The sequence below is a fragment of the Trichomycterus rosablanca genome, chromosome 6, assembly GCF_030014385.1.
Source record: "Trichomycterus rosablanca isolate fTriRos1 chromosome 6, fTriRos1.hap1, whole genome shotgun sequence".
Classification (NCBI taxonomy): Eukaryota; Metazoa; Chordata; class Actinopteri; order Siluriformes; family Trichomycteridae; genus Trichomycterus; species Trichomycterus rosablanca.
Window position 1 is genome coordinate 14,893,566 of NC_085993.1, and position 15,771 is coordinate 14,909,336.

Genomic DNA, 15,771 nt, shown 5'->3' on the forward strand with positions numbered 1-15,771 from the left:
TGCTGTTTAAATAAGCAGATAACTGTTGAAATGCCACTTTTAAACACACTTATCATTATGTGCAATATTCATTAACATAGCACACACACACTCACTCACACACAAATACACACGCTCTTACACACACCTTAATGAGTATCGCAGTATTAGAGCTAGATCTGATAGCACTAAGTGCATCTTGTCCCCGCAGCGTCCCTCCAGCCGGGACTCTGAATATAGAATAATTCCGCTGGCCTCGCTGCCTTTCAGACCATAATTGCAACTTAATCTCTGGCCCTGTGCAATTTGCATGGTAATAATATCCAATATTCAAAATGTAATAATGCTCTTGTGGTCGAGGCCTTGCATTTGCATCCGAGCTCGAGAGCTTCACTGCGACTCTCTTTGAAGCAGATATTTCTCTCTTTCTCTCTCTTTCAGTGGGGCGTATATTCTGTCTTTTAGTTGTACGTGAATATATTGACTGTATTTTGTGGAAATATAAAAAAAAAAAAAAAGATTTCAGTCGTGTGAGCTGGGTCCTCTTTTGTTAAATTTGGCTAAACATATAAACCTCTTTGATTAATGATTCTCCCTAGTGGTGAAGGAGTTATTAGAATGCAGGAGCAAACAGATTGGTTTGGATGATTTATTAATTTGGATGGTTGGCCATTGTAATACAGAATGTTTGGGGCGTGCAGGTACACCTTGGACAACAGAGAGTGTATGCATTAGTATGCTATTGTTTGCTGACTGATTATGGGCACAACCATTTTCCTGGGAATTAAAGGCAGTGATAGTGATATGTCACACTTACCATATAAGCCAGTGGTTCTCAACTGGGGGGTCAGGGACCTTTAGAGTGCCTCAGTGACTATGTTTGTTTGTTTATTAGGATTTTAACATCATGTTTTACACTTTGGTTACATTCGTGACAGGAACGGTAGTTACTCATTACTAGGTTCATCAGTTCACAAGGTTAAATCAAACACAGTCATGGACAATTTTGTATCTCCAGTTCACCTCACTTGCATGTCTTTGGACTGTGGGAGGAAACCGGAGCACCCGGAGGAAACCCACACAGACACGGGGAGAACATGCAAACTCCACACAGAAAGGACCCGGACTGTCCCACCGGGGGATCGAACCCAGGACCTTCTTGCTGTAAGGCGACAGTGGCCTCACTGAGTAAAAAAGATATATGGTATATGGTTCATTTATCTGTCTGTCTGTCCGTCCATCAGTCAGTCTGTTTGTCTAACTATCTGTCTGTCTATCTATTTATCTATTAGGGATGTAACGATACACCACAAGACAGTTAAAAATTGATTCACATGTGTAACGATTCAAATCGGTTTACATGTATAATGAATCGATATTCACTTTAAACAGCAGAGGGCAGTGGCGCTATTTACCTCGCCTGGTTGACGTCACTACAGGGTTGCCAGGTTCGGAATTTTCCAGCCAAATTTATTTATGTGAGGATACTTTCTTTATTTGTATTATTTAATTATTTATTTAATGTGGGATTTATTTCGTTTCAGTTTTTTTTTACACAAAAAGGGAAATGTGCAGCATTGTTTTGCATAGTTTGTACCTACCTAAAAATAAAAGGGCATTCATTATTTAGATAAATAAAAGATAAGCACAAATACAGTATTTTATTTTATTATTTTTAAAGAGAAATAATAAAAGGAAACTTTGTCATAATTTGTCTTCAATTTCATTTTGTTTAAAAAATCAGGAAAAAATTGTATCGTGAACCCAGTATCGTGATACGCATTGCATAGTGGGTAGAGTGTATCGTTACATCCCTACTATCTGTCTATCTATCTATCTATCTATCTATCTATCTATCTAGATAGATAGATAGATAGATGTGTGTGTGTGTGTGTGTGTGTGTGTGTGTGTGTTTGTATAGGTGTAGCTAAAACACCTGAATAATCATTCAGGGGTGTTCACATACTTTTGGTCATACAGTATATGTATACTTTCGACCTTCACTGTACTTTATCTAGTATGGGTAAAGTACCTGCGTGGGAGGTGCAACATTCAGGTGAAGGGCGTATTTACACATCCTGCGGTTAACAAAAGGTGGAGAAAAACACGTAACGTCTAATTTTAACAACATATGAAAGAGATACGGTCTGATCAGTCATAAATATACAGACGGTGGCTAACTTGCTGAACCACAGCTCACTGTAAGCATTGTGTTAGCAACAGCATGGTGAGAATGCTGGTAAGCACAGTTACGGTTAATCTGCACGTCAGCTTGATGTACTGATGTAGAAAGTGAGTACGTAATCGTATCTGTAGGTATGTTTTTACATCAAAACTGAAAGCGTTGAGATCATTTGTAGAGAATTTGATTAAAATAAATCATTCCACCTCCTAAGGTTTGTACAGTCATTATTTTTGACATTTGGTATTAAAGTCGCTCCTCTGTCTGCGGTTCCTAATTATGCCTGAGTGTTCCTAATTGTAGCTGCTGAATTTCCGAGCCAACAAAATCTTAAGCCAACAAAATCGGCTGCCATAGGATTAAGAAAAATAAATTGCTTGTTAAAATAGGGACACTTTAATAATTCCTCCTTCTAACTGGTGGACTCAGCTATTTCAACAACATCCTTTGCTTAGGGTTGCATAAAGCTGACAGTCATGAAATCCATTATAGTTTCTTATATTTCTGCCTGGCTAGAGCCGCCCTGGTCAAGCGTACATGTTATTAAGCGAAAATATCTCAGCCCACAAGCTGAAGGTAAAATGACTGTGGAGCTCAGGTGGCACAGAGGTCTGTTATGAAAGACATGATTGGCTATGTCATGGAATAGCGCCTTGCTCCCAGTGTTTCCTGGTGGAACTGGACCCGCCATGACCGTGACCAGGAACAGTGGTTAAAATGTAAAAAGCTTCTGCCGTTTGATTGTAGCACTGCTTCGAGGGACTAAAACTGTCTGTTTTAAGACTTGAATTTCTATAGCTGAACAGATGCACACAAGCCTAAGGTCACCATGTGCAATGCTGAAGTATCACTCCCTCACGTTCTAAGCCGCTTATCCTAATCAGGGTCACAGGGGTGCTGGAGCCTATCCCATTTATCCCATTTTCGGCATTTAGCAGATGCTTTTTTGTAAAGCGACTTACAGTACTGTGACAGTATATTGATAAGCAATTGAGGGTTAGAGGCATTGCTAAAGGGCCCAACAGTGGTGGGGCTTGAACCAGTAGTCTTGTGATTACTAGCCCGGTACCTCAACCACTAGGCTGCAACTGCTCTAGTTATAGCTTCTTATCCCAGCTCTCAGTTGGACGAAATGCACACAGAAACACCCTGGACAGGGCGCCAGTCCATCGCAGGGTAAACACATTCATACCTTAACACACACACACACACACACACACACACACATCTAAGGGCAATTTTAGTATTACCAATTAATCTGACTGCATGTACTCGGACTGTGGGAGGGAACCAACACAAACACAGGGGGGAACATGCAAACTCCACACAGAAAGAACCCGGATCGCTCTACCTGGAAACCGAACCCAGGACCTTCTTGCTGTGAGGCGACAGTGCTACCCACCCAGCCATCATGTCAGCTGAAGTGTTTTCCTATATAGATTAATTAAGGTTTTTTGATTAGAATGATGTTAGTACCAACTGTGAAGTTTGATGGAGGTGGGCATTTTGGAGAATTGTGTTCTGCAAATGGTATGGCAACAGTTTGAGGAAGGCCATTTCTTGTTTTCTTGACAATGAGTGAGGTCTATAAGGTCCAGCATGCTTCACAAGCAAGACAAGACTTGATTGGATGCATTTCAAAGTTCCATCATTAGTTGTTTTGGCCTGATTAAAGACGAAGGTACCTCAGACCTTGAGTTTTGTCAGTTGTAGCTTACCGGTTAAGGCACTGGACTAGTAATCGAAAGGTCACTGATTCCAGACTCACCACTGCCAGGTTGCCACTGTTGGGTCCTTGAGCAAGGCCCTAAACCTTCAATTGCTTAGACACAGTACTGTAAGTCTCTTTGAATACAAGCATGTGCCAAAAGCCAAACATGTAAATGTCTTCAAGCATGTAATACATTTTGATATTTATATTTATTTATGAAGTAACAGTAATACAAGAATTTGAGAAGATCTATCTAACTATCTATTTATCATCTTTAAAATGATTGACTGCACATTTTAGGGAAGGGAGGTAGTATGGTAGCTGAACATTAAATAAAAAAAAACGGACATGAGGAAGAAGTCAGTTTGTTATACATCTACAGCCAATGCACTGATGGATTTGCGAAGAGGAAAGCGCTTTATTAGGAGAGAGGAAGACTGAAAGCAAGAGCGAGTGCAAAAGGGAGTGAGGGAGAGAAAGATTGGAACTGGCAGACTTGAGGAACTAATTAGTTGTTGCCACAAGCATCTGTTAATCTTTTACACTTCAATCTTTCTGTAGCTGGCCAAATAGAAAAGAAATAGGGATGAAACGCCTCTGTTCAGTGTGTGTGTGTGTGTGTGTGTGTGTGCTTGGCACCGAGAGCTGTGTGAATCATTAGATGCTGGATTGCTCTGCGCCCGAACCCAGCCTGCCAACCCTCCCGCCGCTTGTGTTTTCCCAACCCGTCCTCACACATGCGGTGGTATGGAGGGGATCCCTTTACTCAGGGCATCGCCTCCCTTTCACCCTTGACCTCACGCCCTGTTCGAACCCAGTACACAAACTCCATATCGATACTTCTATATTGATGGGTGTAGATGTGATGTTTGGGTGGGTAGATCAATTTTAACCATATGGAATATTATAAAACTGGCACAGGGGTAAAGATCCAAGTTTGAATCAGAGCTGTGCTATCGACCAGTGGGCGCTACACAGACATCTTTGCCTCATTATGGTTGCAATCGCAGTCTCTGCTAGCTGGTTAAAGAAGCCTGCACAGAGACAGTGGATAGTGATGGAAAAATCTTTTGTACACACTCTGGCAGGTGAAAAAGAACCGGTTGGCAACTGCACATACTGGCATGTGTTAAGTGTGGACCTTCTTGGTCAGGGTAGGGATCTGCAACAGTGGAGGAAGAATTCAGCTATAATAATAATAATTCAGAAATAATTATAATGGTGGGTAGCACTGTCGCCTCACAGCACAAAGGTCCCGGGTTCAATTCCCAGGTGAAGCGGTCCGGGTCCTTTCTGTGTGGTGTTTGCATGTTCTCCCTATGTCCAAGTGGGCTTCCTCCCATAGTTCAAGTGGAGATACAAAATTGCCTTAGCTGTGACTGTGTGTGTGTGTGTGTGTGTGTGTGTGTGTTTGTCCTGTGATGAAGTGGCGACCTGTCCAGGGTGTTTCCTACCTTTCGCACAGGGTGGCATGGTGGCTCGGTGGGTAGCACTGTTGCCTCACATCAAGAAGGTCCCAGGTGGAGTGGGTCCTTTCTGTGTGGAGTTTGCATGTTCTCCCCATGTCCGTGTGGAATTGGAGATGCAAAATTGCCTTAGCTGTGAGTGTGTGTGTTTGTGTGTGTGTGTGTGTGTGTGTGTGTGTGTGTGAGAGTGTGTGTTTGTCCTGTGATGAAGTGGCGACCTGTCCAGGGTGTTTCCTACCCTTCATTTGCACCCACTGCAGCCCTGACCAGGATAAAGCGGTGGTAAAACAGAGAATAAATGAATAATAATAATAATAATAATAATAATAATAATGTATAATAATTTAATAATAATAATAATAATAATAATAATAATAATAATAATTAATAATAATAATAATAATAATAAGGCCTGGTGGCTTGGTGGATAGCACTGTTGCCTCACAGCAAGAAGGTCCTGGTTTCCATTCCTAGGTGGACCGCTCTGGGTCCTTTCTGTGTGGAGTTTGCATGTTCTCCCCGTATCCATGTGGGTTTCCTCCAACAGTCCAATTAGAGATGCAAAATTGCCTGTGCTGTGTGTGTGTGTGTGAGTGTGTGTTTGTCCTGTGATAAAGTGGCAATCTGTCCAGGGTGTTTCCTACCCTTCACCAATTGAATTGTACCCACTGCAGCCCTGACCAGGACAAAGCGGTGGTAAAACAGAGAATGAATGAATGAATGAATGAATAATAATAATAATAATAATAATAATGGGGTGGCACGGTGGCTTGGTGGATAGCACTGTTGCCTCACAGCAAGAAGATCCTGGGTTCCATTCCCAGGTGGACCGATCTGGGTCCTTTCTGTTTGGAGTTTGCATGTTCTCCCCGTATCCATGTGGGTTTTCTCCAACAGTCCAATTAGAGATGCAAAATTGCCTGTGCTGTGTGTGAGTGTGAGTGGCAACTTGTCCAGGGTGTTTCCTACCTTTTGTCTAGTGAATTTCACCCACCACAACCCTGACCAGGATAAAGCACTGGTAAAACAGACAATGAATGAATAATAGTAATAATGATAACCTTTTATATGTCAGTGTTTGAATCACTACACGTTGGACAGATCTGTGCCCAAACTTTGCCTGCCAGCCATCCTGCAGCTTGTGGTTTCCTAACCCACTGTCCCACATGGTGCAGTATGGGGTAGATCCCTCAGTCCCAGCATCGCCTCCCTTTTTTTAACCAAGTCATTACATTAACACTGATGGTTACTTGTTGTGCTCAACACTGATATGTCCCTGTTCCTTTTTCCCTCTGCCCTCTTTTCTCTGTGCTGTGCCGCCTGGCTTTCTCTCTTTTTGCCATTTCACCTCACCTCTCTCTATACCTCCATCCACCCCTCTGTCTGTCTGTCTACGTCTGTCTCTCCTCTACAGAACAGATACAGTGTAGGAGATCGTGCTAGACTCTACAACGTTTTGCCCGTGAGGCCCAACCCTGACGGGAAAAGACTGCCCTCCACGGGGGTGAGACCCTTTACATGTCTTTCTTTATTCTTTCTCTCTCTTTCTCATCTCTCCCACTCTCTCTGTCGTGAACCCCTTGTAGACAGAAGTTCTTTCTCAGGTGGTTTTGTGGTTAGAAAGCTGCCAGGCAGAACTGGTCATGTGATTGACTGACAACCACCGGCACAAGTGTCCCCATATGAGGTCACACTTTACATCATGAACAAAAACATTATGACTGCCCATGTAATATGCTGTCAAATTTAGACATGGACTCCACAAGATATCCTGTGGTACCACATTACCATCAGGTCCTTCTACTTCTGTATTTTACAGTTCTGTATGGTCCAACTTCTCCAGTTGCTCCAAATGTCCAGTTTTAGAGATAGATAGATAGATAGATAGATAGATAGATAGATAGATAGATAGATAGATAGATAGATAGATAGATAGATAGATAGATAGATAGATAGATAGATAGATAGATAGATAGATAGATAGATAGATAGATAGATAGATAGATAGATAGATAGATACCAGGGGTTGGACAATGAAACTGAAACACCTGTCATTTTAGTGTGGGAGGTTTCATGGCTAAATTGGACCAGTCTGGTGGCCAATCTTCATTAATTGCACATTGCACCAGTAAGAGCAGAGTGTGAAGGTTCAATTAGCAGGGTAAGAGCACAGTTTTGCTCAAAATATTGCAATGCACACAACATTATGGGTGACATACCAGAGTTCAAAAGAGGACAAATTGTTGGTGCACGTCTTGCTGGCGCATCTGTGACCAAGACAGCAAGTCTTTGTGATGTATCAAGAGCCACGGTATCCAGGGTAATGTCAGCATACCACCAAGAAGGACAAACCACATCCAACAGGATTAACTGTGGACGCAAGAGGAAGCTGTCTGAAAGGGATGTTCGGGTGCTAACCCGGATTGTATCCAAAAAACATAAAACCACGGCTGCCCAAATCACGGCAGAATTAAATGTGCACCTCAACTCTCCTGTTTCCACCAGAACTGTCCGTCGGGAGCTCCACAGGGTCAATATACACGGCCGGGCTGCTATAGCCAAACCTTTGGTCACTCGTGCCAATGCCAAACGTCGGTTTCAATGGTGCAAGGAGCGCAAATCTTGGGCTGTGGACAATGTGAAACATGTATTGTTCTCTGATGAGTCCACCTTTACTGTTTTCCCCACATCCGGGAGAGTTACGGTGTGGAGAAGCCCCAAAGAAGCGTACCACCCAGACTGTTGCATGCCCAGAGTGAAGCATGGGGGTGGATCAGTGATGGTTTGGGCTGCCATATCATGGCATTCCCTTGGCCCAATACTTGTGCTAGATGGGCGCGTCACTGCCAAGGACTACCGAACCATTCTGGAGGACCATGTGCATCCAATGGTTCAAACATTGTATCCTGAAGGCGGTGCCGTGTATCAGGATGACAATGCACCAATACACACAGCAAGACTGGTGAAAGATTGGTTTGATGAACATGAAAGTGAAGTTGAACATCTCCCATGGCCTGCACAGTCACCAGATCTAAATATTATTGAGCCACTTTGGGGTGTTTTGGAGAAGCGAGTCAGGAAACGTTTTCCTCCACCAGCATCACGTAGTGACCTGGCCACTATCCTGCAAGAAGAATGGCTTAAAATCCCTCTGACCACTGTGCAGGACTTGTATATGTCATTTCCAAGACGAATTTGACGCTGTATTGGCCGCAAAAGGAGGCCCTACTCCATACTAATAAATTATTGTGGTCTAAAACCAGGTGTTTCAGTTTCATTGTCCAACCCCGATAGATAGATAGATAGATAGATAGATAGATAGATAGATAGATAGATAGATAGATAGATAGATAGATAGATAGATAGATAGATAGATAGATAGATAGATAGATAGATAGATAGATAGATAGATAGATTACAGACAGACAGACAGACAGACAGACAGATAGTAGATGATGCACTGTGTGCTGTTACACATTCACCTCATCACCAGCATTAAAACGATCTGCATTAATGAATCTTGGCTGCTAAGCTACCTGTAGCGGTTTGTGGCTCGTTTCTCCGCAAAACATCTTCGGTGGGTACTCACCCAGCTACGCTATTAGCTACAGATGCAAATTCTGGTCAGAGTTCAATTAATATGTAAACCACTCATCACTACCACTCATCTCCCATTCAAAATTTTGCAAAACACATCATGTGACCAGATGTTTAAGCAAGCAGTGGACAACAACCAAAAAAGAATTATGCAGTAACGTATCGTATATGTATTTAATTATTGGTGTATGAGGGGCAATTAATCATCAGTACATTTATTTGATATTGTGTTAGTTAATTTTTTATTATTATTTGATATGGTAAGTAGTAGGACTGGTCTGTGGTCCAGCAGGTAGTGCAGGTGCTGCATAGCAACAGGGTCCTGTAGGTGAAGGGTCTCATCTCTGAGCCTTTCTCATCACACAACCCAAGTTTTTTAGGTCCTTTCATCCTGTTTTATTTTCCTTTCAAAAACATCATGCATAAGGTGGATTGGTTATGAAACAGACCAATAAGGTTTGTGTTTTATTTTCCTTTTCTTAAAGCCATTTGCCTAAAAACGTGAATGAAGGCCACTCAGGTGGCACAGCAGTAAAATACGCTAGCACACCAGAGCTGGGATTTAGAATACATCGTATTGAATCTCAGCTCTGCCATCCGGCTGGGCTGGGAGGCCACATGAACAGCAATTGGCTGTTGTTCAGGGTGGGATGAGCTGGACCAGGGTTCCTCATAACTGGTGCAATTACGGCCTGTGCAGAGTTGGGGAATAATGCTGATCAGGGTGTGGCTCTCCGTACACAAAGTTGATTCGCATATGAACTTGCCTCGTGCAGGTGAAAAGAGGCACATGTGTCGTAGGGGGCGTGTGTCAGTTGCGAAGCTCCTCAGTCAGCAGTGGAGGGTAGTATCTATCGGTAGAGGGAAAGCGTAACACAATCAGGGTAATTGGATACGACTAGATTATGGGGGAAAATTGGGGGGAAAATTCGGAGAAAAAGAGAAAATAAAACGTGAATCAAGGTTCAATCAGGCCAGATCTTTTGTGTTGTTTCTTTATCTCGTAACTCTTAAAGCTTTCTGATTTATTATTATTTCAGTACAAGGATGCAACGATCGCCACCCCCCTCTTCCCACCAGGAAATTTTACAACATAGGAAGGTTCATTTTATTGTAATTATATAAAAAATATACAGTATTGATATTTTAGACATGTCCCTAAATCATTTATCAGCCAGAGAGTGCTAACAGGGCACTTCCACTTCCACTAAATCTAGCACCTACACTCCAGGCTATCTGTCATATGTTATCTGTGGCCAATATTGGACATGCAGCATGTCGGAGAGACGATCCGACACAAATCATTTCAATGAGCCATCAGGACGGAGAAAGAAAGAGGAATCCGAGATGTTAAATGTAGAAGTATGTTAACGATAAAAGCATGTTTTTTTCTACTGTATTACAGTGAAGTTAATTTCAACGTAGGTGTTTTTTTTTTCTTTATCTCAACCTCGGAGGAACAATCTAAATAAAGTTTCCGGCGTGTGCATTTCCATATGAATGGCTTTTTTAAAATCATCTCTTTTATCAAACATCTCTCTTCCTCCATTTAAGAAGTTTAACCAAAGCGGCACATGGTTGAGCATTGAGCAACCACTTAAGCAGTTTTTAAAGGAAACGTGTCGTTTTTTTGTTGTTTTGTTTTTCCACCCCCTGCTCGGTGTCAGGTGTTGTGGTGGAGTGGAGGGGAGATGAAGGGGAGGAGGTTAAGCTTTAAGGTCTTTGTTCTGTATCTGTACATCACTTCACACCGGCTTCAGTTAAAAATGGGTTCCGCAGAACATCCGCTCCTGTGCCAAAATAACCTTCTCCTGCACGCCCCACCCGCCCTGCTGCTCACCTTTGTGACACACATACACACACATACATACACGCACAACTAATAAACACTGCCTTTGTAGAAGTAAGTGTAGTCCCATTCATACACTGTATACTTACACACAACCATGCACATACACACACATGCTTACTAATACACACTTTACAAAAGCCAGCATACTCTCATTCATACACTGTATACTTACACACAACCATGCACATACACACACATGCTTACTAATACACACTTTACAAAAGCCAGCATACTCTCATTCATACACTGTATACTTACACACAACCATGCACATACACACACATGCTTACTAATACACACTTTACAAAAGCCAGCATACTCTCATTCTTACCCTGTATTCATAGATTCACACACACATACCAACACACACTGTCAATGCAGAATCAATGCACACACATATACACACACATGCTTACTAATACACACTATACAAAAGCCAGCATACTCTCATTCATGCACTGTATACTTACACACAACCATGTACATACACTCATGCTTACTAATACACACTCATGCTTACTAATACACATTGCCTTTATAAACGACAGTATACTCTCATTCATACACTGTATACTTACACACAACCATGCACATACACACTCATGCTTACTAATACACATTGCCTTTATAAACGACAGTATACTCTCATTCATACACTGTATACTTACACACAACCATGCACATAGACACTCATGCTTACTAATACACACTCATGCTTACTAATACACATTGCCTTTATAAAAGCCAGCGTATTCTTATTTATACACTGTATACATAGACACACACACACATACCAACACACACTGTCAATGCAGAATCAATGCACACACATATACACACACATGCTTACTAATACACACTGCCCTAACAAAAGCCAGCGTAGTCTCATTCATACATTGTATACATGCACACAACCTTGCACATACCCACTCATGCTTACGAATACACATCACCTTCATAAAAGCCAGCATATTCTTATTTATACACTGTATACAAAGACACACACATACCAACACACACTGTCAATGCAGAATCAATGCACACACATGTACACACACACATGCTTAACAAAAGCCAGCGTAGTCTCATTCATACATTGTACACTTACACACAACCATGCTTAAGAGCACACAAACACACTTGCGCACACATTTACTAATACACACTTTACAAAAGCCAGAATGCTCTTATTCATACACTGTATACAGACATACACACACATACCAACACACACGGTAAATGTAGAGTCAGTGCACACACATACAGTGGGGTCAAAAAGTATTTAGTCAGCCACTGATTGTGCAAGTTCTCCTACTTAGAAAGATGAGAGAGGTCTGTAATTTTCATCATGGGTACACTTCAACTATGAGAGACAAAATGAGAAAAAAAATGCAGGAAATCACATTGTAGGATTTTTAAAGAATTTATTCGTAAATTATGGTGGAAAATAAGTATTTGGTCAATAACAAACAAGCAAGATTTCTGGCTCTCACAGACCTGTAACTTATTCTTTAAGAAGCTCTTCTGTCCTCCACTCGTTACCTGTATTAATGGCACCTGTTGGACCTCATTATCTGTATAAAAGACACCTGTCCACAGCCTCAAACAGTCAGACTCCAAACTCAACCATGGCCAAGACCAAAGAGCTGTCGAAGGACACCAGGAAGAAAATTGTAGACCTGCACCAGGCTGGGAAGAGTAAATCTACAATAGGCAAGCAGGTTGGTGTGAATAAATCAACTGTGGGAACAATTGTAAGAAAATGGAAGACATACAAGACCATTGATAATCTCCCTTGGGGTCAAGATCTCATCCTGTGGGGTCAAAATGATCATGAGAACGGTGAGCAAAAATCCCAGAACTACACGGAGGGACCTGATGAATGACCTGCAGAGAGCTGGGACCAAAGTAACAAAGGCTACCATCAGTAACACACTATGCCGAGAGGGACTCAAATCCTGCAGTGCCAGGCGTGTCCCCCTGCTTAAGCCAGTACATGTCCAGGCCCGTCTGATGTTTGCCAGAGAGCATATGGATGATCCAGAAGAGGATTGGGAGAATATCATGTGGTCAGATGAAACCAAAATTGAACTTTTTGGTAAAAACTCAACTCGTCGTGTTTGGAGGAAGAAGAATGCTGAGTTGCACACCATACCTACTGTGAAGCATGGGGGTGGAAACATCATGCTTTGGGGCTGTTTTTCTGCAAAGGGGACAGGACGACTGATCCGTGTTAAGGGAAGAATGAACGGGGCCATGTATTGTGAGATTTTAAGCCAAAACCTCCTTCCATCAGTGAGAGCATTGAAGATGGAACGTGGCTGGGTCTTACAGCATGACAATGATCCCAAACACACCGCTCGGGCAACGAAGGAATGGGTCCGTAAAAAGCATTTCAAGGTCCTGGAGTGGCCTAGCCAGTCTCCAGACCTCAACCCCATAGAAAATTTGTGGAGTCCGTGTTGCCCAGCGACAGCCCCAAAACATCACTGCTCTAGAGGAGATCTGCATGGAGGAATGGGCCAAAATACCAGCTACAGTGTGTGCAAACCTGGTGAAGACTTACAGGAAACGTTTGACCTCTGTCATTGCCAACAAAGGTTATGTTACAAAGTATTGAGTTGAACTTTTGTTATTGACCAAATACTTATTTTCCACCATAATTTACAAATAAATTCTTTAAAAATCCTACAATGTCATTTCCTGGATTTTTTTTTCTCATTTTGTCTTTCATAGTTGAAGTGTACCTATGATGAAAATTACAGACCTCTCTCATCTTTCTAAGTAGGAGAACCTGCACAATCAGTGGCTGACTAAATACTTTTTGGTCCCACTGTACAGTATCTATGCACACACACATACCAACACACACTGTCTTTGCAGAATCAGTACATGCATTGTACATGTACACACAACCATGCACAAGCGCACACATGCTGACTAATACTTGACATGCAAAAGCCAGTGTATTCTCATTCATAAATTCTACATACATGCACACACATATACCAACACACACTGTCATTGCAGAATCAATACACACATTGTATCAGGTATGCAAACCAGAATGATACTGTGGCGACCACTAAAATAACACTTTAACTTAATTGCGAGTTGTGTTAACATTGTTTTGGCCATATATTGTACTAATGCCTTACAAGTGTATGTAAATTTAGACCTCAGCTGTACATGTACAAAGTGACAAAACAGGTAAAAGTGCAGGGTACTGTGGCTCTGTGGGTAGCACTGTCGTCTTACAGCAGACCTGGGCATTGTACGGCCCGCGGGCCACATCCGGCCCGCGAGACATCCCTAACAGGTAAAATAAATAGTAAAATAATGTTGATGTTTTTCTCTGCCTACTTCTAATTTTCTGATTGTAACATCTAAACATTAACAGCTTATTAGAACTGCACAATTTACTGCTTCTCATCAAGAGTGGGCAGTTGTAGCCTAGTGCTTAAGGTACTGGACTAGTAAATACAAGGTTGCTGGTTCAAGCCCCTCCACTGCCAGGTTGCTGCTGTTGGGCCCTTGAGCAAGGCCCTTAACCCTCAATTGCTCAGACTGTATACTGTAACTGTAATGTAAGTCGCTTTGGATAAAGACGTCGACGCTAAATGCTGAAAATGTAATGTAAATGTAAATAAAGAGATAAAATTTATATTGAGCAGAATTAAGTTAACCTTATTGGTCCGGCCCTCCACAAGAGTACCAGTTTCTTATGTGGCCCCTTGGAAAATTTTATTGCCCACCCCTGTCTTACAGCAAGAAGGTCCTGGGTTCGATTCCCAGGTGGGGCGGTCTGGGTCTCCCTGTGTCTGCATGGGTTTCCTCCGGGAGCTCCAGTTTCCTCCCACAGTCCAAAGACATGCAAGTGAGGTGAATTAGAGATACAAACTTGTGAACTGATGATCTTGTGTAACGAGTAACTACCGTTTCTGTCATAAATGTAATCAAAGTGTGTAAAACATTACATTTAAATCTTAATAAATAAGTAAACAATTAGCTTTTAAGTTTAACCAACAAACAGGTGACAATAGTTCTTATCTAATGCTAGCAGGATTTGTTGATTTGTGGCCACAGAGTGTGTCTGGTAAAAAAAAAAAAAAAAGAAAGAACCCAACTGACAACAGACCGTATGAAGGCCAGTAGTCTGGTTGCCACTGTGACATTTTCCTCTTTTGCTGTTGTCCTGATAGCATCAATCTCAACACCTGCTTCTCTAGCCCACGTTTTCTGCTCATCCTGTGCCTCCTCACTTCCTCTCATCTCTCTCCTCACGTTCCTTGTTATTTAGTCCTCTGACGTGTCACTCACTTTCTCTTTAGACTTCAACTAAAGATTCAAGTGCAGCTCTCCTTTCCCATACTTTCCTGCGCTGTCTGATTTGGAACCCTTGCATAGTCAATTATGTTGGAGTTTGAGAGATGGAGTGAGTCGGAGTTGCCATATTTTTGTGTAATATTAATATTTCATAAGCGCCATTCTAGGCTGCATATCTAAGAGAGAAGGAGCCTATTAGATTCTGCAGAGCCGGCACATTATTCACACCGCACTGAGGATACAGCAGCTCCAGCGACTGTCGTTACAGCTAGCACTCTTTATTTTTATCCTGATTGAGGTGGGAAAAAAGAGAAAATGATGAATACAGTACTGGTAATTCTAGTAGTGTTTGATGTATGGCATTGAAGTTGGCACACTTGGATATGTGAGTGTTGCCAGATTAGAGAGAGAGAGTGAATAAGGAGGTCATTGGGTGTAATAAAGAAGGATAGGCTGATGCTGAAAAGGAGCAGTGTAGGACTGTAGTGTTTCTCAGTTACAAGGTCATTGTGTTGCCTTTTTAAAATCAAGTAGCTCAGCTATTAAAAACACAACATTTTTTCAATTTTATTTTAATCAGTGGCCATATTTAGTTTACATCTCACATGTACTGAATAGAACGGAACAGGGTCCTCAAAAAAACCCTTGGAAAAAGGTG

General features: G+C 41.9%; 1 protein-coding gene across 4 annotated transcripts in view; it reads left to right on the plus strand.

The window, feature by feature from the left end:
• Positions 1 to 15,771, plus strand: part of tox2 (TOX high mobility group box family member 2) — a 213,897-nt gene that overhangs the window by 78,474 nt on the left and 119,652 nt on the right. For 3 of the 4 annotated variants that reach the window (XM_062997478.1, XM_062997482.1, XM_062997479.1), the window contains exon 2: positions 6,753 to 6,842. The exons of the other annotated variant lie outside the window; for it this stretch is intronic. In XM_062997478.1, the coding sequence (XP_062853548.1) occupies positions 6,753 to 6,842 (90 nt within the window). The remainder of the gene's footprint in view (positions 1 to 6,752; positions 6,843 to 15,771) is intronic. 4 annotated transcript variants of the gene reach the window in all.